The sequence below is a fragment of the Rhineura floridana genome, chromosome 3, assembly GCF_030035675.1.
Source record: "Rhineura floridana isolate rRhiFlo1 chromosome 3, rRhiFlo1.hap2, whole genome shotgun sequence".
Classification (NCBI taxonomy): Eukaryota; Metazoa; Chordata; class Lepidosauria; order Squamata; family Rhineuridae; genus Rhineura; species Rhineura floridana.
Window position 1 is genome coordinate 7,885,808 of NC_084482.1, and position 23,582 is coordinate 7,909,389.

The following is a 23,582-nucleotide window of genomic DNA, read 5'->3' on the forward strand; positions in this document are numbered from 1 at the left end:
AATTCCTTGGAAATAAGCTCCAGTGAACTCAGTGGAGCATAGTCCTGCATAAAATGGCATGGGGTGGGCCTATAAGGCTGCAATCCCATGCCCACTGACTTGTGTACTAGCCCCACTGGGCTTAGTGAGATTTACTTCAGAGTTAAGTATGAAAAGGAGAAAGGAGAGAGAGCACTAGCAAAATAATATGATGAGTTTGATGGCTTTGATGACCCATCTCTTTTCTGTTGCTGTTAGTGGCTAATATAAATCAAGATGCAAAAATGCTGTTATGGATTGGTTTTGTATATTAAAATATATTGGTTTTATTAATTTTTTTGTGTTGGTTCTTAGTAAAGCTATTTTACATGTTTGCAAATTATATGTTGTGTTTTACATGCATTTTGCAAAGAATTTTCTTAAAAATCGGATTATAAATCTCTTAAATACATTTTAAAAATGTTGTGAGTATAGATAGCATCAGTCAGCAACGTTTACTGTGGGACAAATCTTAGCAAAGACCTAATGCAATAAGCAAGCAAGTCAGTGTTTTAAATGAGGAACCAAGCACCACTGAGTTATTTTTTTACAAGTATCCTGGGAACAGTCCTTTGAAAAAAGTAATTAGGGAATGGATGTGGCATGTGTGTGTATTTTTTAAAAAAGCCTCAGTGATAGCCAACTATCATACTCAGAGTAAGCCCATTTATTTCAACAGAACTATTCAGAGTATGATTAACATGGCATTACCAACCACTGGGTTTTTTTTTTTTAAGAGTGCACGGTAGTACTAGTATCCAAATAAGCTAAGTAACAAATCAGAAGAATCTTATCCCTGAAAAAAATGGCTTATCTGCTTTTGCAGATAAATGCTTCAAACATGCAAGGTCACTTTTTGATGTAGAGATACCCTTAAAAATGAAACAATTGCATCCCTGTTCTTCATTTCTATAATCTGCAGTCTAGGTTGTTAGTTCTCAATACTGCCTCCTCTCCTCTTACCAGGGACCTACCCCATAATATATCCAAAGGGAAAAAAAGCATTGAAAGTGGGACCACACACATTTTTCTGCAAGCTGAGGATTCACAATACAGTACAAAGCAGAACATCACCCAGCTGGAGTATCATCAGCTGAGATCCAAACCAGAACAATCCCACTGAGGCATAAAAACACTTCTGGGTTTTTTTTCCTAGGTGACAGCCAGACTGTGGCCTTGATTGTGTGGCTCAGTCAGTTTTGCTTCAGGCATCTCTGCACCCTCCAGTTCGCATCCCTCATCTCTTTGCCCCCTTCTCACACTGCCAGCTTGCCTGCATCCTCCTCCATCAGTTCCAGCCTTCCTTCAGATAGACTTATCAAAGTTCATGCCTCAGGCTACAATGGGCTCTGCTTCCAGGCTGGCCCTTCGTTTAGTTTGGTAGACAGTGCTGCGGAGGAGTCAGTGGTCGTGGTGCACGTTGGCACCAACGACATGGGGAAATGCAGCCGTGAGGTCCTGGAAGCAAAATTTAGGTTGCTAGGTAGGATGCTGAAAGCCAGGATCTCCAAGGTGGCTTTCTCTGAAATGCTACCGGTTCCATGCGCAGGACCAGCCAGACAGGCACAGCTTTGCAGTCTCAATGCGTGGATGAGACGATGGTGTCCGGTGGAAGGCTTTGGATTTGTTAGGCACTGGGGAACATTTTGGGACAAGCCGGGCCTGTACAAAAGGGATGGGCTCCACTTGAACCAGGATGGAACCAGACTGCTGGCACTTAAAATTAAAAAGGTAGCAGAGCAGCTTTTAAACTGACTGAGGGGGGAAACCCGACAGGAGCTGAGGAAGGTCCGGTTCAGAATAAACCTCCCGCCTGGGATAAAAACCAAAGAAATGATGAAATTTTAAAAGGGGTAGGCCCAGAAGTAGGCATTGTGAGAGCAGGGGCACAGGATATCAATTCAGAAGAGCAAAATTACCACAGGCCAAACCACAAGTGCCAAAGACATTTGAAGAGGGACACTGCTTACAAGTGCCTGTACGCTAATGCTAGGAGCCTCCGAACCAAGATGGGAGAACTGGAGTGCTTCGTCTTAGAGGAGAGCATTGATATAGTGAGCATAACAGAGACCTGGTGGAATGGGGAAAACCAGTGGAATACGGTTATCCCTGGATATAAACGATATCGGAAGGACAGGGAAGGATGTATTGATGGCGGAGTCACTCTATACGTGAAAGAAGGCATTGAATCCAGCAAGCTGGAAACCCCAAAAGAGGCGGACTCCTCCACAGAATCGTTGTGGGTGGTGATACCATGCCCCAGGAGGGACTTAATACTGGGAACGATCTATCGTCCCCCTGATCAAAATGCTCAGGGAGACCTTGAGATGAGATATGAAATTGAGGAAGCATCCAAACTAGGAAATGTGGTAGTAATGGGTGACTTCAACTACCCGGACATAGACTGGCCGCATATGTGTTCCAGTCATGACAAAGACGCAAAGTTTCTAGATATTCTAAATGACTATTCCCTAGACCAGTTGGTCATGGAACCGACCAGAGAGACGGCAACCCTGGACTTAATCCTCAGTGGGGACCGGGACCTGGTGCGAGATGTAAGTGTTGTTGAACCGATTGGGAGCAGTGACCACAGTGCTATTAAATTAAACATACATGTAACTGGCCAATTGCCAAGAAAATCCAACACGGTCACATTTGACTTCAAAAGAGGAAACTTCACAAAAATGAGGGGATTGGTAAAAAGAAAGCTGAAAAACAAAGTCCAGAGGGTCACATCACTCGAAAATGCTTGGAAGTTGTTTAAAAACACTACATTAGAAGCTCAACTGGAGTGCATACCGCAGATCAGAAAAGGTACCGCCAGGGCCAAGAAGATGCCAGCATGGTTAACAAGCAAAGTCAAGGAAGCTCTTAGAGGCAAAAAGTCTTCCTTCAGAAAATGGAAGTCTTGTCTGAATGAAGAAAATAAAAAAGAACACAAACTCTGGCAAAAGAAATGCAAGAAGACAATAAGGGATGCTAAAAAAGAATTTGAGGAGCACATTGCTAAGAACATAAAAACCAACAACAAAAAAATCTATAAATACATTCAAAGCAGGAGACCATCTAGGGAGGCGATTGGACCCTTGGATGATAAGGGAGTCAAAGGTGTACTAAAGAATGATAAGGAGATTGCAGAGAAGCTAAATGAATTCTTTGCATCTGTCTTCACAGTGGAAGATATAGGGCAGATCCCTGAACCTTAACTAACATTTGCAGGAAGGGATTCTGAGGAACTGAGACAAATAGTGGTAATGAGAGAGGATGTTCTAGGCTTAATGGACAATATAAAAACAGACAAATCACTGGGCCTGGATGGCATCCACCCGAGAGCTCTCAAAGAACTCAAATGTAAAATTGCTGATCTGCTAACTAAAATATGTAACTTGTCCCTCGGGTCCTCCTCCGTGCCTGAGGACTGGAAAGTGGCAAATGTAACGCCAATCTTCAAAAAGGGATCCAGAGGGGATCCCGGAAATTACAGGCCAGTTAGCTTAACTTCTGTCCCTGGAAAACTGGTAGAAAGTATTATTAAAGCTAGATTAACTAAGCACATAGAAGAACAAGCCTTGCTGAAGCAGAGCCAGCATGGCTTCTGCAAGGGAAAGTCCTGTCTCAGAAACCTATTAGAATTCTTTGAGAGTGTCAACAAGCATATAGATAGAGGTGATCCAGTGGACATAGTGTACTTAGACTTTCAAAAAGCGTTTGACAAGGTACCTCACCAAAGACTTCTGAGGAAGCTTAGCAGTCATGGAATAAGAGGAGAGGTCCTCTTGTGGATAAGGAATTGGTTAAGAAGCAGAAAGCAGAGAGTAGGAATAAACGGATAGTTCTCCCAATGGAGGGCTGTAGAAAGTGGAGTCCCTCAAGGATCAGTATTGGGACCTGTACTTTTCAACTTGTTCATTAATGACCTAGAATTAGGAGTGAGCAGTGAAGTGGCCAAGTTTGCTGACAACACTAAATTGTTCAGGGTTGTTAAAACAAAAAGGGATTGCGAAGAGCTCCAAAGAGACCTCTCCAAACTGCTGACTTCCGGGAAGGGTGACTTAGCCTGTGCCTGCTTTTGAGACGGGCTCCTGCCTCAAAAGAAGCTTATTCAGATATATCAGTCAGTTTTTTCTTTTTTTTTGACTGATTAAACTTCTCCCGGGTAGGGAGAAACGAAGAGATTAACCTCAAAGCCTATTTTTGTTGGGACGACCAGATCTCATTAATTTATGGGACGAGGTCCAGCCGACGAAGGTGGGACGGATTTTCAACAGCAAGCTCTATCTGTTAAAGCGAAAGTTCATCTTATCTTCTAAGAGAGAACGCACTAACAGGCAAGCACCCTTCTTTCTATATTTTTCTTTTACTTGACTTAAATTGTTGCTGTTTAAAAGAGATTTGCCAGATTGATCGGTTTTTGACATCTCACTGGGGAGCCGTAACTTCTCTCTGCTACGCACTAATTAATAGCTTATCTCTGTTTTTGTTGCAAAAAGCTGTCCTGGATTTGCATTCTAAAGATACACACAGAAGAGGGATTTCTATTCCAGATTTTTATTTTGAAAAATATTATACTGTTTTGAGACTACTCTCTTTTTGGTCTATTTTATTTTGACGAATCTGTTTCTTGACGATTGCCATTAATTGCTTCGATCCTGGGAACTGCATTTTGTTTACTTAACTATTGGAGAGATAAGGCTGTCTGCTCTGTTTATACTGTGATGTCACCAAGTTTGGAGTATTAACCCAATTGTTGCTGAAATAAGAAGTGGTTTTCCTATATTTTTCTTTTAAAATGGCAATTAAGAAAGTGGCTGAGAATCTGGAAATAACTATGTTTCAGAGAATAATGAATGAGATTGAGATAACGAAAATTGAATTGAGTAAAATGAAGCAGGAGATTAAAGATATAAGGGTCCCTGTGAGAGAGGTGACCCTGGAAGGGGTCCCTGTGAGAGAGGAGACCCCGGAGATTGGAATAGGGGTCCCTGTGAGAGAGGAGACCCTGGAGACTGGAATAGGGGTCCCTGTGAGAGAGGAGATCCCGGAGATTGGAACAAACGTGGAACAGGAACAAGATTTGGAGTCTATGGACTTTAGAAATAAAATCTATTGTTTGGAACTTAATGTTATCTCTGAAGAAATTAATGAAGATTCTAGAGATAAAGTTATCAATGGCATGGATTATCTTCTGGACTGGAATGATGTGATGGAGCCCAATATAGAGAAAATCTATGGAATTAACTGCAGCCATGTGACAATGGAAAAACTTTTAAGAGATGACCCAGTGTATTTTGAAAAAAAGAACAGAGATATGATTTTACAGCAGTATTTCAGCAACTTATTCAGAATGGATGGCAAGAAAATATTTGGGATAGAGGTAATTCCCATCAGACTCTTATTATATGACTATGGCTTTGACAGCAAGATTATTATGGAATACTGATAATGGAAGATTGGATATTGAAATTACTGGACTTAACAAGACTACTGAAGATGGAAGATGGAAAATGGAACTAATAGAGATAATAGAACAATGGCTACTGAAATTACTGAACCTAACAGATTCTGATGTGATGGATTAATTGAAATGTTTATTTTGACTATGGTTATGACAATAAGATTATCATAATTAGTAATGAGATGGATTAATCGATATGCTTATCTGGAAAAAAAAATTGATAGATATATTTCTTAAAGAATTGAAACCTCTCTTTGACTTTTTGTGGAAAGAATAAAGTAATGTTTATGAGATTTGATGATTAAGTAAGATAACTACTGGAGGAAAGTGATTTTATAATATGACTTAAGAGACAGGATTGCTATATATTATAGACTTATAACTGATTTGATCTTTGACAAATGGGAAGTCAATATTTTACTCTTTATTTTTTATTTTTGTTTTTTTTTTTTCTTCTTTTCTTCTTTTCTTTTTGTTTAACTATTTTTGATTTTGTTTTTTGTCTTTGAATGTTTTATGATTTTGTCTTGTATGTTTTATGAAAATCTGAATAAAAATTATTGAAAAAAAAAAACAAAGAGACCTCTCCAAACTGAGTAAATGGGCAGAAAAATGGCAAATGCAATTCAATATAAACAAGTGTAAAATTATGCATATTGGAGCAAAAAATCTGCATTTCACATATACGCTCATGGGGTCTGAGCTGGCGGTGACCGACCAGGAGAGAGACCTCGGGGTTGTAGAGGACAGCACGATGAAAATGTCGACCCAGTGTGCGGCAGCTGTGAAAAAGGCAAATTCCATGCTAGAGATAATTAGGAAAGGTATTGAAAATAAAACAGCCGATATCATAATGCCGTTGTATAAATCTATGATGTGGCCACATTTGGAATACTTTCCCTTACAAGGAAAGGTTGCAGCATTTGGGGCTTTTTAGTTTAGAGAAAAGGCGGGTCAGAGGAGACATGATAGAAGTGTATAAAATTATGCATGGTGTTGAGAAAGTGGATAGAGAAAAGTTCTTCTCCCTCTCTCATAATACTAGAACTCGTGGACATTCAAAGAAGCTGAATGTTGGAAGATTCAGGACAGACAAAAGGAAGTACTTCTTTACTCAGCGCATAGTTAAACTATGGAATTTGCTCCCACAAGATGCAGTAATGGCCACCAGCTTGGATGGCTTTAAAAGAAGATTAGACAAATTCATGGAGGACAGGACTATCAATGGCTACTAGCCGTGATGGCTGTGCTCTGCCACCCTAGTCAGAGGCAGCATGCTTCTGAAAACCAGTTGCCGGAAGCCTCAGGAGGGGAGAGTGTTCTTGCACTCGGGTCCTGCTTGTGGGCTTCCCCCAGGCACCTGGTTGGCCACTGTGAGAACAGGATGCTGGACTAGATGGGCCACTGGCCTGATCCAGCAGGCTCTTCTTATGTTCCTATGTTCTGCGGATCTGCTCTGGAATGCCATCCAACTCAGGACCCAATCCTGGCAGGACTCTCACTTCAGCTCCCCATGTACTCAGCAACTCATAGCCCAGTACTGAAGTTCAACAGCCGCCAGCCCAAAACTGGCTTGAGATGATGGTGGGGAGGTAGTTGTAGGGTGATCAACTAGCTGAAACACTAGAGGTAGTTCCACATATACATTTCACCCAACGTGGATAATGAGTCATGACATGCGCTGCAGTCCTGATCATGCCAACCGAGCCCATGTGAGCTGCTCCACCTGAGTACATATGAAATGGTCTTTCACCATATACTTTGGCAGCACTTTTCAGGCTAAATGCCCTTTCACACATTTGCTAGCAGCCAACCAGTGTTTGCTGCTGTGTGTATGCTTAACAAGGAGCCACAGCCAATCCCAGGTGTAACCGTATGACACACATGTTTTTTGCATTCACATTTTACACTTGGAGATGTTGTTTGATCGTTAAGCACTGCCGAATGCTTTGGGGTCCCCACCCCAAATAAAATGATCATCACTGTTGTTGTTATTAGCAGTATTACAAGCAAATATAAACAGAAATGTGCTTAAAAACATCATCCCCATCCCCATCCCCAAAGTATACTTTTTTTATTTAAAAGATTTTGATGTCTGTTTTCTGGGCAAACTCCCATCCAAAAGTATGTGAAGAAGCTTCCCGCCTCAAGCCCACCAGCGCTCCGTAGCTCAATCCCCTTGCAAGACAAAAACCCTCATCAGACTCACCTGGCTGGTACTTCAACCCATATCTCAGCAATTTCCCATTGGGGAATTTGGGGCGCGTCCACTCCAGAAGCAGTTCTGTGTCCGAGAGGCAATCCAAGTGAAAGGATGCTGGGGGGCTAGGGACTATGTGAGGGGACAGAGAGAAATGAACAGTGAAGTTAAGGAGGGAAACATTTGGGAAGAAGTGGGCCACACATAGTGGTGGGAAGCAACTCATTCCAGATGTTTCCGGAGACTAAAAAGCTGGAGGGTAGGGCAGGCTCCAGGCTTTTGCAGGCTCCAAACACACCAAGATATCAGATTGACCCGTGAAATGGAGTTCCAAGAGTCTGGATGAGGGAAGCCCAGGTTTAAACCCCGGCTTGGTCACAAAGTGTACTGGATGACTTTGAGCAAGGCATTATCTCTCAGCACAGGGCTGTTGTGAGATTACTCGATATTATATTGCATTATAATGCCTTCCCTAAAATACTGACACAGTCACTTTGCTTTTCTTTGGGCTTTTCAGGGCAGTGGGGCATGGTAGCTAAGCCTCCCATCAGCCCCAGTCAACATAGCAAGGATGACGGGAGTTGCAGCCAACAACATCTGAAGAAAACCATGTTGGCTACCCCTGTAAACTTTGTCTTCTTCACCTTCTGCAATCTTTTGCCACTGACTTACCTAATGTAGATGGATGTGAGGGTGAACTGAGGGAACTAGTGACTTGCCAGATTTTTTTTTAATTTCTATGTTTTGATACTTTTTATCAAATAAAACAGGGATAGCAAACTTAGTGCCCTGCAGATGTTGCTGGACTCCAACTCCCATCATCCCTGACTATTGGCCGTGCTGGCTGTGGCTGATGGGAGTTGGCATCCAAAACATCTGGAGGGCCCCACTTTGAAATAAAGTTTTTATTTGTTAGATTTCTATTCTGTCTTTCTTTCATGATGGAACTCAGGGTCATGTATGTAGGTTTCATAAGCACAGCATCTCCCAACTAGGCACTGAACAGATCCAACCCATTTAGCTACAACAAGGTATCTGCATCATATGCCTTTTAATCACAAACTGGGCCTGAGATATGAATGTTTCAGCTCACATTCTGAGAGACTATTCTGCACCAGCTCCAATAGGGGTGGACGGCTTGGCAATATAAGGGCCTCTAACAATTCAGACTGGTGCAGTTCCTTGACCAAACCACAAGACACTTTTCAGTAAACCCAATTCTGTTATAAGTTTTTAATCAGAAGTTCCTCCCGACTCCCCCTTTTTATTTTTTTTTAAAAGTTTTGCTTGTTTTAAGTATTTTATATTATCTAAAGTCTTTACTTATCTAATTTACCTTGTGGACAACTATATAGTATTTTAAAATAATTAAATAAAAAAGAAGCAATATCATAAATGTTTGAAACATTCAAATATTTAGAATGTATTTTAACTGATTTCGATAACTCTAATACAGTTAAACATAACAACATACAGGTTATGTTGTTGTAACCTGCCCTGGGATCTGATAGTGAAGGACACATAAGAAATCAGTAATAATAATTGTAATCAGCAGCAGCAGCAGCAGCAGCAGCAGCAAAACATATGTGTCTCTTATTGGCACACTCAAACCAACAACCAAATGAAAGGAAAGCCCCACGCAACAGCAGCCACCACCACCAAAGCCAGAGCTCTCAGAGAATGAAGTGGGAGCGGTCAGTTCCTAGAGGTAGGAATGTAAGTTGGGAATGGGCTAACAGTATACACTGAGGGGAAGATAAACGGCGGAAGCTCTGAGGGTGAGGGGCTGGAGTTTCTTACCTCCCTCAGGTGTGTTAAATTCCATAGCCTCGCTGAGGGGCCCCTCCCCCCGCCCATTGAGCACAGTCATCTCAACCCGATACCAGCTCCAGGGCCTGAAGCCCCCTAGCTGAACTTCAGACACATCTCCCTCAATCTTTAGCTCCCCACGGGGATGGGTGTGAATACGGGCCTGCCGACGGCTACGCTCTGCCATGTTCCTCAAGTTGATATAATAAACCTGGCAAAGGAGAAGATTGAGAGAAAGAAAGAGAGTTATTTACTTACAGTTCTCTTAACCACACCTCCACCCATGCACTCACAGTTGTTCAGTTCTGGCAAACTTTGTACAAAGTGCCTCTGACCATATACAGATTTTCTCCTTGCTCCAAGAGGAACATTTTTTAAAAACAACCTGAAGGAAATGCGCCTTTGATTATATAGAGTGATTTCCCTCTTTTTAATGGTAAGTTGTTTTTTAAAAAGAAATCTATACAAGTCCAGGATACACAGTGTGCCCTCTTTCCTGAAGGGCCCATTAAAAAAAAGCAGCAAAACAGCAACAAAAATATTAAACACAAAATTTTATTCTGGCTTTAAGAGCAATTAAAATGACAGCTAGCCAGAAGGATGAAATTCTGGTACGGCCAGTAAAATTCTGGGCAGTTGGCAATGCAATGTTACATCTTACTGAAGTCCCTTAGACTAGTCAGGGGTTGTCGCTATACTGAGCTTAATTTTTTTTAAAAAAAGCTGCAGCAACGTATTCCAAATTCTGCACCTGAATCAGTTACATTCTGCAACCTGTATAAATTATGACTGAGAAACTTGCATAGCTCGGGACCTAGATTCCCATTTTATGACAGTTAGTCCTAATGAGGTGTCTGGAACACAGTCTAGTCATGTTTTGTTGGATGAGTTTCAGTCGGTTCAGTTCGAGGACGTGGACAAGGTGCTTGGACAGGTATGTGCAACCACTTCGGTACTTGATCCTTGCCCCTCTTGGCTTATAAAAACTAGCAAGGATGGAACAGCTGGCTGGGCCAAGGAAGTGATAAATGTCTCTTTATGAGAGGGAGTGGTCCCGGGCTGTCTGAAAGAAGCGGCGGTGAGACCACTCCTGAAAAAACCTTCCTTGGACCCAGAGGACTTTAACAACTATAGACCAGTGGCAAATGTTCCATTCTTGGGCAAGGTCTTGGAACGAGTGGTTGCTGACCAGCTCCAGGCGCTATTGGATGAAACCGATTATCTAGATCCATTTCAGTCGGGTTTCAGACCTGGTTTTGGCAGTGAGACGGCCTTGGTCGCCCTGTGTGATGACCTATATCGGGAGAGAGACAGAGGGAGAGAGACAGAGGGAGTGTAACTCTGTTGATTCTCCTTGATCTCTCAGCGGCTTTTGATACCATCGACCATGGTATCCTTCTGGAGAGACTTGCGGAGTTGGGTGTTGGAGGCACTGCTTGGCAGTGGTTCCGCTCCTACTTGGCGGGCCAAGTCTCCAGAAGATAATACTTGGGGAACATTGCTCGACCCCGTGGGTTCTCCAATATGGGGTCCCGCAGGGTTCGGTCTTGTCTCCCATGCTTTTTAATATCTATATGAAGCCGTTGGGTGCAGTCATCCGGAGTTTTGGAGTGGGTTGTCATCAGTACGCTGATGACACGCAGCTCTACTTCTCCTTTTCATCTTCTTCAGGTGAGGCAGTCAATGTGCTGAACCGTTGCCTGGACGCGACAATGGACTGGATGAGAACTAACAAACTGAGACTCAATCCTGATAAGACTGAGATGCTGTTGGTGGATGGTTTTTCCAATCAGATGGTGGATACATATCCTGTCCTGGACGGGGTTACACTCCCCCTAAAGGATCAGGTTCGTAGTTTGGGAGTCGTTTTAGACTCTTCCCTATCACTCGAGGCCCATGTAGCCTCGGTGGCACGGAATGCGTTCTACCAACTTCGGTTGGTAGCCCAGCTACGTCCCTATCTGAGTAAGGAGGACCTTACATCAGTGATTCATGCTCTGGTAACCTCATGTTTGGACTACTGCAACGCGCTCTACGTAGGGCTACCTCTGAAGACGGTTCGGAAGCTACAGCTAGTGCAAAATACGGCGGCCAGACTGCTAACAAGAACTAAGTGGTCTGAGCATATAACACCTGTTCTGGCACGCCTGCACTGGCTTCCAATATGCTACCGGGCCAGATTCAAAGTGTTGGTATTAACCTATAAAGCCTTATACGGCGTGGGACCACGATACCTGCAGGAACGCCTCTCCCGTTATGAACCGGCTCGTACACTACGGTCTGCTACGAAGGCCCTCCTCCGGGTCCCGACCCATAGGGAGGCCCGGAGGGTAGTAACAAGATCTAGGGCCTTCTCAGTGGTGGCCCCCGAATTGTGGAATAGTCTCCCCGAGGAGGTACGCCTGGCGCCGACACTATTATCTTTTTGGCGCCAGGTTAAAACCTTTCTCTTCTCTGAGGCATTTTAATCTAAGTTATTTATGTAAATGTTGTAATTGGTATTTTAGATGATGTACTTTTATATTTTTTATACTGATCTTGTAATTTTATTATTGTATATGTTTCTATGTTTGCCGCCCAGAGAGCTGTTTGCTAGTCGGGCGGGATATAAGCTGAATAAAATAAAAAAATAAATAAAATAGCTTCCCTTATTTTGCACAGTTTATTCTGCAATGGCTTACTATTGCATAATTTAGGGTGCAGTCCTACACCCTTACTTGGGATCAGGTCTCATTGATCTCAGTGTCAAAGCTGATATGTTTAGGATTGTGCTATTATTTTGGTTTGCTAGTGTTAGAGCAGTATTGTAAATGACCTGGGAGTGTAGAAATTCGGGGGGGGGGAATTAATAGACCTCTAGAAATGCTGACCTCTCTGCTTCTGAGGTGACACTTGGCCCTTACCTTGAATCCCTTGAGATGGCCAAAAACTTTCTCTCTATTTAGCAAGGCCCAGGAAAGCTTGATGGTGGTGCTGTTAATTATCTCGACTCCTATATTCTCAGGGATGGCCTCAGGAACTGTAGGGAGAGAAATTTGTTTCACTTTCTGTTATCCAGTGGATGTGGTAAGGCAAGAAGGGGGACAGGAGTGAGGACTTCAGCTGACCTAAGACAATTTGCTGCTTGAGACAAAACTGACTGGACTAGCAAGATGACCCTGATTTCAACACTAGCAGTGGGATGGGGTCTTCTGCCAACCCTGAGGGCAGCGGGCTAGATTAAGGGGCACAGGCCCACCCGCGTTCAGTTGGATTATGAAATCACTTCCAATGCAGCAGAATGAACTGCTCTTAGAGGAGCCTGTCTATTGGATCTCTGCACAAGTCACTGCTCTCAGCTCAACTCCCTCCTATCAGGAGTCAGAATAGTGATTCATACAGAAGTATGGGGGGTAGGGCTCCTCTGAAGGTACACTATCCTTACTATTTCACATTCTAAAAATAAACCCTTTCAAGGGTAAGAGCGAAAAGTGTCTATCAGAATTTTGGGAAATGTTGGTCTGAATCAGGATTAAACTTTCCTGAATCCTAGAGCATCTGTAAATTCATGGCCATTTTATTTATTTATTTTATTATTTATTTATTATTTGATTTATATCCCACCCTTCCTGCCAGTAGGAGCCCAAGGTGGCAAACAAAAGTATTAAAAACACTTTAAAACATCATAAAAGCAGACTTTAAAATATATTAAAACGAAATGGAAGGAAATGGACTGCCTTCAAGTCGATCCTGACTTATGGTGACCCTATGAACAGGGTTTTCATGGTAAGCGGGGATTCAGAGGGGGTTTACCATTGCCTCCCTCTGAGGCTTAGAGGCAGTGACTGGCCCAAGCTCACTCAGTGAGCTTCATGGCTATGTGGGGATTCAAACTGCTGTCCCAGGTCGTAGTCCACCACCTTAACCACTACACCACACTGGCAAAACATCTTTAAAAGCATTTTTTTAAAGCTTTAAAAACATATTTTTTAAAAAAGATGACTTTTGATGACACAATGGGGTATGTGGAGTGGGGGGGGCATTAGTAAATTCATGATGTTCTACTGACTTCAGTGGTCCTGACCTCAAAAACAGGGCTGAGGGTCTCAGCACCCCTCCTTGATCTCCTGCCTGTGTCAACATTGAAACAGATCATGGCACATTTTGATCATAATTTCAAAAACTTCGGGGGGGGGAAGAGGGCAGAAGACCCAAGATCACCTACATTCTTGTCACAGGCACATATCTGAGTGCCAAGAGGGTCTTCAAAAAAGAAAAAAGAAACAACTAGGGATGGATAAATTGTCCATTTCAGTTTCTCTCCGTTTCTCGTTTTGCGTCTCCTAACTTCATTCCTCCACATTTCTGCCTCAGTTTGCAATTGCGTTAACACAGGAGTCTTCATGAAAACCTGCCAGCGTGTGAGTACAAATTTCTCATCATATACACATTTTCTATCCAATTTTGCCTGATGGAACACATTTTTTATTTTCATTAATATGCACATTTTAATGCACACTCTCCCCTAATATACACATTCTTGTACATGCGATGTGATTGGAGAACTGCAGCAGAAAATCCAGAGATGCATTCCAGTTCACACATTTTTTCAAGAAGTACAAAGGCAGTATCCAGGGTTAGTCATACTCCAAGTAGATCCAATGAAAGTAATGGACATAATGAGTCAATTAATTTCAACAGGTCTACTCTGAGTACGGCTTAGCTAGATGCAACCCCAAATTTGGTAGGTTTGGATTTAAAATCTGAGCTGAACTTCTCCCACTCCTGCTGCCCAATCCTTAACAACAGATCTGCACTTCTTTCTGAATCTAGTAAAACACACATGATGAATATACTTTTTTTTTAACAAAGTGTTTTGTTGGCTTTTATCTGGTTTTGGTCAAAGTTATCAGACTTTGGACACATAATGATTCACTAAAAAAGACAATAATGCTGGGAAAAACACAAGGGAGTAGAAAAAGAGGAAGGCCAAACAGGTGATGGATTGATTCCATAAAGGAAGCCACAGACCTGAACTTACACGATCTGAACAGGGTGGTTTGTGACAGATGCTGTTGGAGGTCGCTGATTCATAGGGTCGCCATAAGTTGTAATCGACTTGAAGGCACATAACAACAACAAATTCTTACCTACCCAGAATACCTGAGATGGTCTGGATGGTTTAAAATCTAAATTGACACACTTCCATGCCGTAACACCTCCTGCTTCCACAGTAGCAAACCCTCCCCTCTACGCGCACACACACTACTCACCATCCTCCCCTGAGTAGCCTAAAGTGGTGGGAGGTTCAGGTCCTTTGCCAAAGTCATTACGTGACTGCACCTTGACCTCATAGGGTGAGAAGACAGGGGTGTCTGTCACCACCACAGGGGGATGCTCCACCTCCACTTCGTCCCATTGGCCTTGGTTCTTGGGCCGCCACTGCACAAGGTATTTCAGTGCTGGAGAGTTCCACTCCCTGTGAGGCAAGGGCTGAAAACGAAGTGGCGGGGTGGGGGCAGAGGAGAAAAAGGAATAGGGAACAGCAATGCTAGCATCAGAACATGCACACTGAATCAGACCAAAAGATCATCTAGGTGAAAATCAGCCCAGCCAGGTGCCTCTGAGTGCTCAGAAGCAGAGCAATAAAAGGAAGGAGCTTCCCCGTTGCTTATCCCAGCTGTACTGCCTCTGCTCATGCAGGTTCCATTTTAACTATTATGGCTAAACTCTGCTGTTAAGATGCATCCTGCATGAGGTAATGTGATCCTTTTTAAAAAATCCACCTAAGCTATAGGCTGTTATCATCTTGCGGCAATGAGCTCCATGTTAGTTATTCTTAAGTGATGAAGTTCTCTTTTTGTTTTCTTCTTTTGCTGTTGCCAATCATCTTCATTCATTAGGAGAAAAGGACCCCAAAACCCCCTCTCTCTCCATAACTTCAGAGGAGCCCTGCTGGCTGAGGCCAAAGGCTTGTTTAGTTCAGTATTCTGTCTCTACACTGGCCAGCCAGATGCCTGGGAAGCCTACAAGCAGGACATGGGTGCAACAGCCCTCTCCTACTTGCGTTTCACAGCAACTGGTATTCAGAGAACCATACTTCCTCTGAGCCTCTAGCACAGAGCAGGGGTGGGAAACTGGACTCCCCCCCAATGTTGTTGGACTACAACTCCCATTATCCCTGGCCACTGGACATGTTGGCTGGGACTGATCCGAGTTGGGAGTCAATTCCAACAACATCTAGAAGGCCACAAGTTCCCCATCTCTACTTTAAAGTGTTGAAAGTGCTTCACGTAATCCGTACTGAATCATTTTCAGTAACCCCTACAAGCACCCCGTGAGGGAGGTCAATATATTGCAGATATGGAACTGAGGCATAGTTCATTGTAGAGAGATAAGATTACAACCAGCTCCTTCATAGTTCATAATTCACTGCACAGTCCCTTAACCAGTACAGTAGAATAATACGGAAGGTGTTTTTGAACATCAGAATGCAGTCCTGGAACATGCAGTTAGACTTCAAATGTTTGTACCATCAATCATTTTGTGTGTGTGTATGAGAGAGAAAGAGAGAGACAGAGAGAACATGATTGGTTTACACCAACAGAGAGAGAGATGTGGGGAGAGAACAGGCTTGACTAATTTGCCTATATTTTATTGTTTGTTACATCCGTCCTCCAAGAAACTCAAAATGAAGGGAGCCTGCATAGTGTGCATGGACTACTTTATGCTCACAACAACCCTGTGAGAGGCTGAGTGAGGTGAGTGACCCAAAGAGATTTGTGGCTAAGCAGGAATTTGAATTCAGATTGCGTTTGTCCATGTCCATCACTCTAGCCACCATGCTGAAATGGCTCTCTTTCAACCTTTAGGCCAGAGTACCACTAGCCCCAATCCTGCAGTGGCAGTGTGATTACACAAGCTGTAATATGAGGAGGGTGGTGGTGGCATAGCCTTGCCATGCATGGGTAGCATGGGGTGGAGGGAGTGGGAGGAGGAACCTATTCACTTCTTTAAATAAAACAAGCTGAAACAGATATGCAGAGAGGAGCGGGGGAACCAAATCTTAAAAAAGGGGGCAGGAAGAGAATGCTCAGAATATAGGGGTATTCCTTGTAGCATTGCCAGGCTGCAAGCTGGAGAGCCATGGTTCTAAATGCACAGAACAAGCTGTTTCTGCTCCTTCCTGCCCTAGACCTTTTTTCCCACCTTCTTTCTCTGCTTGAAGTAGCAAACATTTGTCCTGTGGGTGGAAGACAGAGGCAGACAAAAGGATTAGGGTTGCCAGGTTCATGGCCTGAGACAGATCCTGTATCTTTAGGAGAAGAGAAAGTCAGCCAAGTGCAGGTGTTCTTGCAACTCTGTAATGGGAAAAACCACAAGGTGGAATTCTCCCTCCTCCCTGCACAACTTTTAAAGATACAAAAGACCTCTCAAGAGGCCTTCTATATCTTTAAAAGTTGTGCAGGGGGAAAGGAGAATTCCACCTTGTGGTTTTTCCCATTACAGGGTTGCAAGAACACCTGCATGTGGCTGACTTTCTTTTCTCCTAAAGATACAGGATCAGTCTCAGGGATTGAATCTGGCAACCCTAAAGAGGATCATGGGATCCCAGGTAGCCATCTGACAACCCTACCTATAGAAAGGCTAGTGTTGCATCCATCAACATCACCTCTTTATTAAAGGGCAACATGTGCATTCAGTTCATAAGCAAGTGCTTGCCTTAGATTGCCATCTAGCAACCCAGAAATGAGAAGCATATCTTTATATCTCCTGATGCAGCAGAAAATGAGGCAACAGTGGTCTAGCCTTTTAAGGAGGGCATGGCACAGAAAAAAGGATGAGGGAACCTTGCACCAGAGGCACTACAATTCTCCAAGTGTCCAGCAGGGGGAGGCACTGACTTAGAAGACAATGGAGGGAACCAAAGAGCTGCTTGACTACAGGCTCTTCCCCACCTCACCCTCCTCTCTATACAATTCTGAGGGCTGACACCTTTCTTCATTGGCTTGCTGTTGTGTCTTTAATCACTACTGAAAGCAGAAATTGAACAGGTGATGCTTCCCCACACACACAATTAATAAAAAAGGCAAAGGCACAAGGTGCAGAAGGAAGTAGCATGGTTTCTTTCCAGAAACACTCCACTTCTGTCGTTGTTATGCCTTAACACCTTTCAAGTGTGAGAACTCTTCATCAGAAGCAATCCTTACTTTTTGTCTCCTGAATAACAAATTTCCTTGTCTTCACGTATGATAAAACAGGCTTTATGTACACAGTTCTACCCTGTGGGGGAAATCCCATACAGGCTGAAATCTCAAATTACTATATCTCAACAAGTAGGACTCCCCCCACTTTTCCCAGTCCTACACCCCTGAAAATGGAAATGGGCTGCCTTCAAGTCGATCCCGACTTATGGCTACCCTATGAATAGGGATTTCATGGTAAGCGATATTCAGAGGGGGTTTACCATTGCCTCCCTCTGAGGCTAGTCCTCCCCAGCTGGCTAGGGCCTGCTCAGCTTGCCACAGCTGCACAAGCCAGCCCTTTCCTTGTCCGCAACTGCCAGCTGGGGGGCAACTGGGCTCCTTGGGACTATGCAGCTTGCCCACGGCTGCACAGGTGGCAGGGTACGTAACCCCTGAGCCACTCACTGTGGGGTGATCTTTAGCTGGCCCTTGACACCCAGGAGACACGAGTGGGGATTTGAACTCACAGACTCTGGACTCCCAGCCAGGCTCTCCTCCCCACTGTGTTATACCCTTACTAATGACAAAAGACTGGTACTCTTGCAAAACAAACAAAGGCTGTAAACACACTAGTTGCCAGATCAAAATGTTTCCATTAGCCACACCTGGAGGGGGAACCTTTACAGTAAAAGTGGGCAGAGCTTGACTAGCCGGCGTGTGCTGCTGCACTGGGAACCAGTGACTGTGTCTCTTCCCAAAGACTTTCCAGTTTAATGCTTCTCTTCACTAAACCTCCTTATCCGACATGGAGCCTCTCATGCTTCTGGCTACTTCCCTGGCTTTCCCTTCCAAGTTTTACCCTGGATCCTGCTCCTGGCAGTTCTTCGTCTAAGCTGAAACAAATACAAAAGAGGATTTTCCTTTTCCTGCTCCAAAATAAGGAAACCTCTTATTCAAGAGACACAAAAAGTAACTTACCACCTCTCACAAGTTCTTAGGCCAAAACCCATGGGATATAACAGCAGAAAATGGGAGTGCTTTGGAAAATAAAGCATACTGTCACCATCAGCACTTCCAGAGGCTCACTTTGCCCTTTTCGGGTCTGTAACTGGTGCTGCTCTTCCTTTTTTCTTCCCTCCTAAAGCTTTCCCCTCACCTTAAAATATCTGTGCTGGGAAAAGTGTCACCTGCTAAATTTCTATCCACCATGCATTTTAGGCTGCTGTTAAAGCAGGGCCAGTTTGTTGTGTGTGCATTTTTAGGTGGCAACAACCCTTAGCTCTGCTGCCTTGTTTTCTCCAGAAGCTCCAGAAGAGCAGCATGGGAGTAAGCAGGGGAAATGCTTAGAAGCAGGGGAACCCAGTGGGCGCATGACCATCAACACAGTCTCAGAGTGCTTCTCCTTCTGCTGGATTAAGAACTGCCCAGTTGGCACAGCAGGCAGAACAATGTGGTTTGTTTTTTTCTGTTCTCCTCTACATGAAAAAAGAAAATAAAGCCCCCCCAGAACATTAGGGAGAGGTTTATGCTAATAAATGTTCTAATTGACATGCTCATTTGCTACATGTGGGAGCATTTGGAAACCCCTTCCACTAGGAGTTTGCAACCTTGTTCTGTGGAATGTGTAAAAAACCCAAACCCATACAGTTACCTCCAATGTCCCAAACAAAAGTAACTGTCAGTAAGATAATTCCTCTTGAGGGCAGTCACGATCCTGGATTAAAAAGTAAAGTGTGGCCACATGGCAACCTCCCTCGGGGGTCAAGAATGAACTGTGAGGGGCAAGCAATGCTAGACCAGCTGTGGTTAACAAAGAGCGTCTCCTCCTCCTCCTCCTGTATTATGCCAACATTTGTCTAGCTGAACTTGGTATCAGCCTTCCTGAACTGAAACGTCTGGCACCAGCTCTCTCCTGGGAATGCAGCCCAAAGTTTGCATCATTATGGCAAGCACAAGCATTTGGGGACAATGTCGGAAGGCAAACACACGGCAATACATGCCGCCCCTTTGCGCTGGAATGAAAACAACACGGCAAACCCAAACATGGCGAAAATAATAAAGGATACACATGGCGTGCATGCTACAGAAATACACCACTCTGGCACACTGCAGGGTACACATTCCCCACTCGTGCCACTTCAGTGAAGAGGCCATTCTCTCTCTCACACACACACTTGCACATGCACACGTGCATACACTCTGCAGGTCTAGAAGAGTAAACACAAAAAAGATACAGCTACATAAATGCAGATCCTACCCTATGTAATGTGGACTGCAGTGGGCCATGGGGAGTGAGAGGAATAAGCAAAGTAATTAGCAAGACACATGCTAAGGAAGAAGAGGAGGGGTGGATAGAAAATCCCCCAGAATCAAGCTGGTCATTGACTTGTCTCACTCAGGGGAACCAAGAGTGAGCTGGAAACAGCCAGCTCAAATATCACCCCCAGTTCAGCCTGCGTGCACGTCTCCCACGCACCTGTAACTTGGCCTGCTTTAATGTATGTGAAATCCTCTGGACATTAAAAAAAATTGGTTTATTGGAGCTGGGATAAATTGAAGCAGGATGAACTGTGATTGATTTGCATGATATTATATTGTTCTTGGGTTGGTGTTTTTTCCTCCCAAAATGTTTTTATATGTGTTCTGATGAACTGAACTTTTTTGTTAGTACACCAACTTTTGAGGTGTTGGTTCTGACCCTTAAAACCCTGCACGGTTTCGGCCCAGTCTATCTGAAGGAGCGCCTCCAATATCATCAGGGATGCTGCTCAACAAGATCAGCCTCAAAAGGCCTTCTCTCTATCCCACCAGTTAAAACAGCTAGACTGGTGAGGACTAAGGAGAGGGCTTTTTCAATTGTGGCCCCCACTTTGTGGAATTCCCTCCCAAATGATCTCCGCCATGCCCCCTCTATGATGAGCTTCCGCCGGGCCTTGAAGACCTGGCTCTTCAGGCAGGCTTTTGGGGTGGGTTAAGTTTTATTATTATTGTTGAGATTTTTAATGTTTTAATGTATTTGTATGTTTTTATTTTGTACGTCGTCCAGAGTGGCTGGACAGCCAGCCAGATGGGCAACTAATAAATTTAATAAATAAATAATAAAATAAAAAAGTGACATAAAACCTGCATGTAAACATACAAAAAACAAATCCCTAACTGACTTCTGTGGAGACCTTAAAGTTTGTTTGATTTCACTCCACTGGTGGCATGAGGGGATGGGAACATGTCATGCATTGTGTTAGATCCACCCCATGCTGCGACTAGCACTTTGTGTTTTCAGTTGCTTAGCAGGCACATCGACCGACCCTGCAGCAGAGGTGCAAGTGCAAAGTGTTGAATATGTAATTCTGACTGACACGTAAGTTACACCCACCCCCCAAGTGACGTTTCTTGCTCAGTAAGGAGCCTGCTACTGAACATTTACAGAGTTCGGGAATGTGGTGCCCCCCAGATGTTGCTGGATTCCAGATCCCAACATACCTGACTGTTAGACATGCTGTCTGCGCCTGGTGGGAGTTGGAGTCAACAACATCTAAAGGATACCACATTCCTCATCCCTGTGTGTGTGTCTGAAAGCTACAAATAAGACTGGGGAACAGGGGGAAGCATTTTTTTCAGGGCTCCAAATGTGTGATCCCACTTGGGGACCTTCTGCCAGCCTCAGAGCTCTTAAAGAAACAGGAACTCCTTCCACTAGAGCTCATGGCTCCCCAAAGTCTGGCACTGGACAAAAGCCCTTCCCTCCTTGCCTAGGCCATGTTCCTTAGCAAACAGCATCATTGTTTGCCAAAGTCCTCACACACAATTTGCTCTCCCAAATATCTGTGTGTACATTAGACTTGTTTTTAAAACTGAAAAAGTTGTAAGAAATCAATCTATGACTCAGCAATCAAATGAACACATGTGAATTTATAGCCTTAGCAATCAAACAGACTCCTAAAAGCAACAAACACATGATAAAATGAATTAATTGGATGATCAGGAATTAAGAAGTCCCCATTTCAAACTTTGCCTCGCCCATGAACTCACTAGACAGCCTTATGCAAACTATTCTCTCTCTCTCTCTGCCCCACATCCTCAGCATGGAGATAATAATACTGACTGGCCTTATGAGGTTATTGTAAGGACTACAAGACAATATATGTGGCTCAGTAATTGCCCCTTTTCAGACCGCTGTGTATATACACATAAATTTGGTCCAGTGATGTTCAATGTTCAACCATAGCTCCAATCTGCATTATAAAAACGGCATCATGGGTATGTGTCCCAAATATTTTATACTGGGAGATGAGAAAGTAGAAATATCTGTGAAAATAAAAGGCCCTATCCCTATCCATTTTACAGTTCTTACCACCCTATATAGAGCACAGGTAGTTTAGACAACCTGCAAAATGCACAGTAATGCTTCCATGATCCAAGAATGCAGTAAAGCAAGCTAGCACACCTTGTGGCCCACCAAGCCAAATTTAGCTCACTAGCTCTGTAGGGTAGTCCACCAGGGGCTCAGGGAGGAATGTCACAACAGCTGGTGGACTGTAATCAGTTTGGTGGGTCACAACTTGTGCAGACCTGTTGGAGGCCTTCACATGTTATAGCAACACAAATACAACTAGACTCCGAGAACACATTGCTTGCATGTTTAGCCCAAGGAGAAATGCCCCAAAGTGCCCTGGAATTTATTTTTAGGCAAAATTCAACAGCAACTCCAGCATCCACTTAACACGCCATGAGTCAGGCAGTGGTGCTGACGTTGCAGGACAGGAGGAAGTAAAGGGATACCAATACCAGTGATGCATGAGTATCTATATTTTACCATCCAGGTGATGATCATATTAGTGGTCTCATTCCCCTCTCCTCTGACATCAGATGGATTCCGCCTAGGGGCTAGAAAGCAATGGATGAGAGTTAGACAAGCTTACATGTCAGCTTAGATCAAGTGCTCACCTTGATCCATGACTGAGAGGCAGCGAATGGCATTTTCTTACGTCATACGGAATTCCTGCAGTACCCTCTGGAATTGAAATTATGATTCCTGCTCTGCATTCATCTCTTGGGGGACACATCAGAACTGAGACTTGAATTTAGGTTTCCCTTCTTCTGGGCCAGTGTATACTCAAAATCTGACACCAGGATAGCTCAAATTTGACAAAAAGAAAAGCCGGATTCTGCAATCAGCATGAACAGCTAGATTCTGCAATCTGTATCTGTATCATTAAGCTAAATATGCCTGCATTTCCTTAGTTTGTGCAGGTTTATTCTGCTTCTCCTCAACAGAGAGAGAAAAATAAGTTCTATAGGGCATCAAAGCCCCCCCTTTAAAATTCTGCGACAATTTCATCACAAATTGTTAACACACTTTAAAGCCATATAGGCTTTAAAAAAAAGGAAAGCTGAGATTTTCAGGATGCTAAATTCAGCATGCAAATACCAAATGCTGTGGCTTTTTTTTTTTTTTTGCACTTGCATGGAAATACAGGCCACACACAGTCCACCTTGCTCTTTGCACATGAAAGGTGCACTGCACCCTGAGTTGACCAGCTGAATTGAGGACTCTTTCTTCTTCATCACCATGCTAGATTCTCATTCCAATTCAGTTATTTGAGCACCATCGCTTATATAGCCAGAACGGTAACATGCACAAGAGGGTAGGCTCAATGGGAGGTGGGACCCCAAAGATTGCAGGAAAAAATATTTAGAAAAAACCCCATAAAGAACTCCTAAAACAGCCCAGTAAGGAAGGACTGAGAGTACTTAGTGCTCACAGAACACTGACTGGCTGTTGAGAGAATACACACTGAAAAAATGGTTGAGAGGGGAATGAAATGACTGGAAAAGGAAGAGGGCAGAAGAGACATAAAGCTATTCCCTGAACAGGAGCACTTCACACCACAATATTTTGTGTTAAGTGCCACTTATTCCCTCTATTTCTGATGTC

At 43.6% G+C, this 23,582-nt stretch overlaps 1 protein-coding gene across 4 annotated transcripts in view; it reads right to left on the reverse strand.

Annotated features, from left to right (window-relative positions):
* The window catches only part of L1CAM (L1 cell adhesion molecule), a 138,516-nt gene that overhangs the window by 23,943 nt on the left and 90,991 nt on the right, over positions 1-23,582 (reverse strand). For all 4 annotated transcript variants that reach the window (XM_061614255.1, XM_061614256.1, XM_061614254.1 and 1 more), the window contains 5 exons: positions 22,461-22,531; positions 14,735-14,954; positions 12,386-12,501; positions 9,474-9,693; positions 7,683-7,805 (listed from right to left, as the gene is read on the reverse strand). In XM_061614255.1, coding sequence (XP_061470239.1) covers positions 7,683-7,805; positions 9,474-9,693; positions 12,386-12,501; positions 14,735-14,954; positions 22,461-22,531 — 750 coding nt within the window. The remainder of the gene's footprint in view (positions 1-7,682; positions 7,806-9,473; positions 9,694-12,385; positions 12,502-14,734; positions 14,955-22,460; positions 22,532-23,582) is intronic.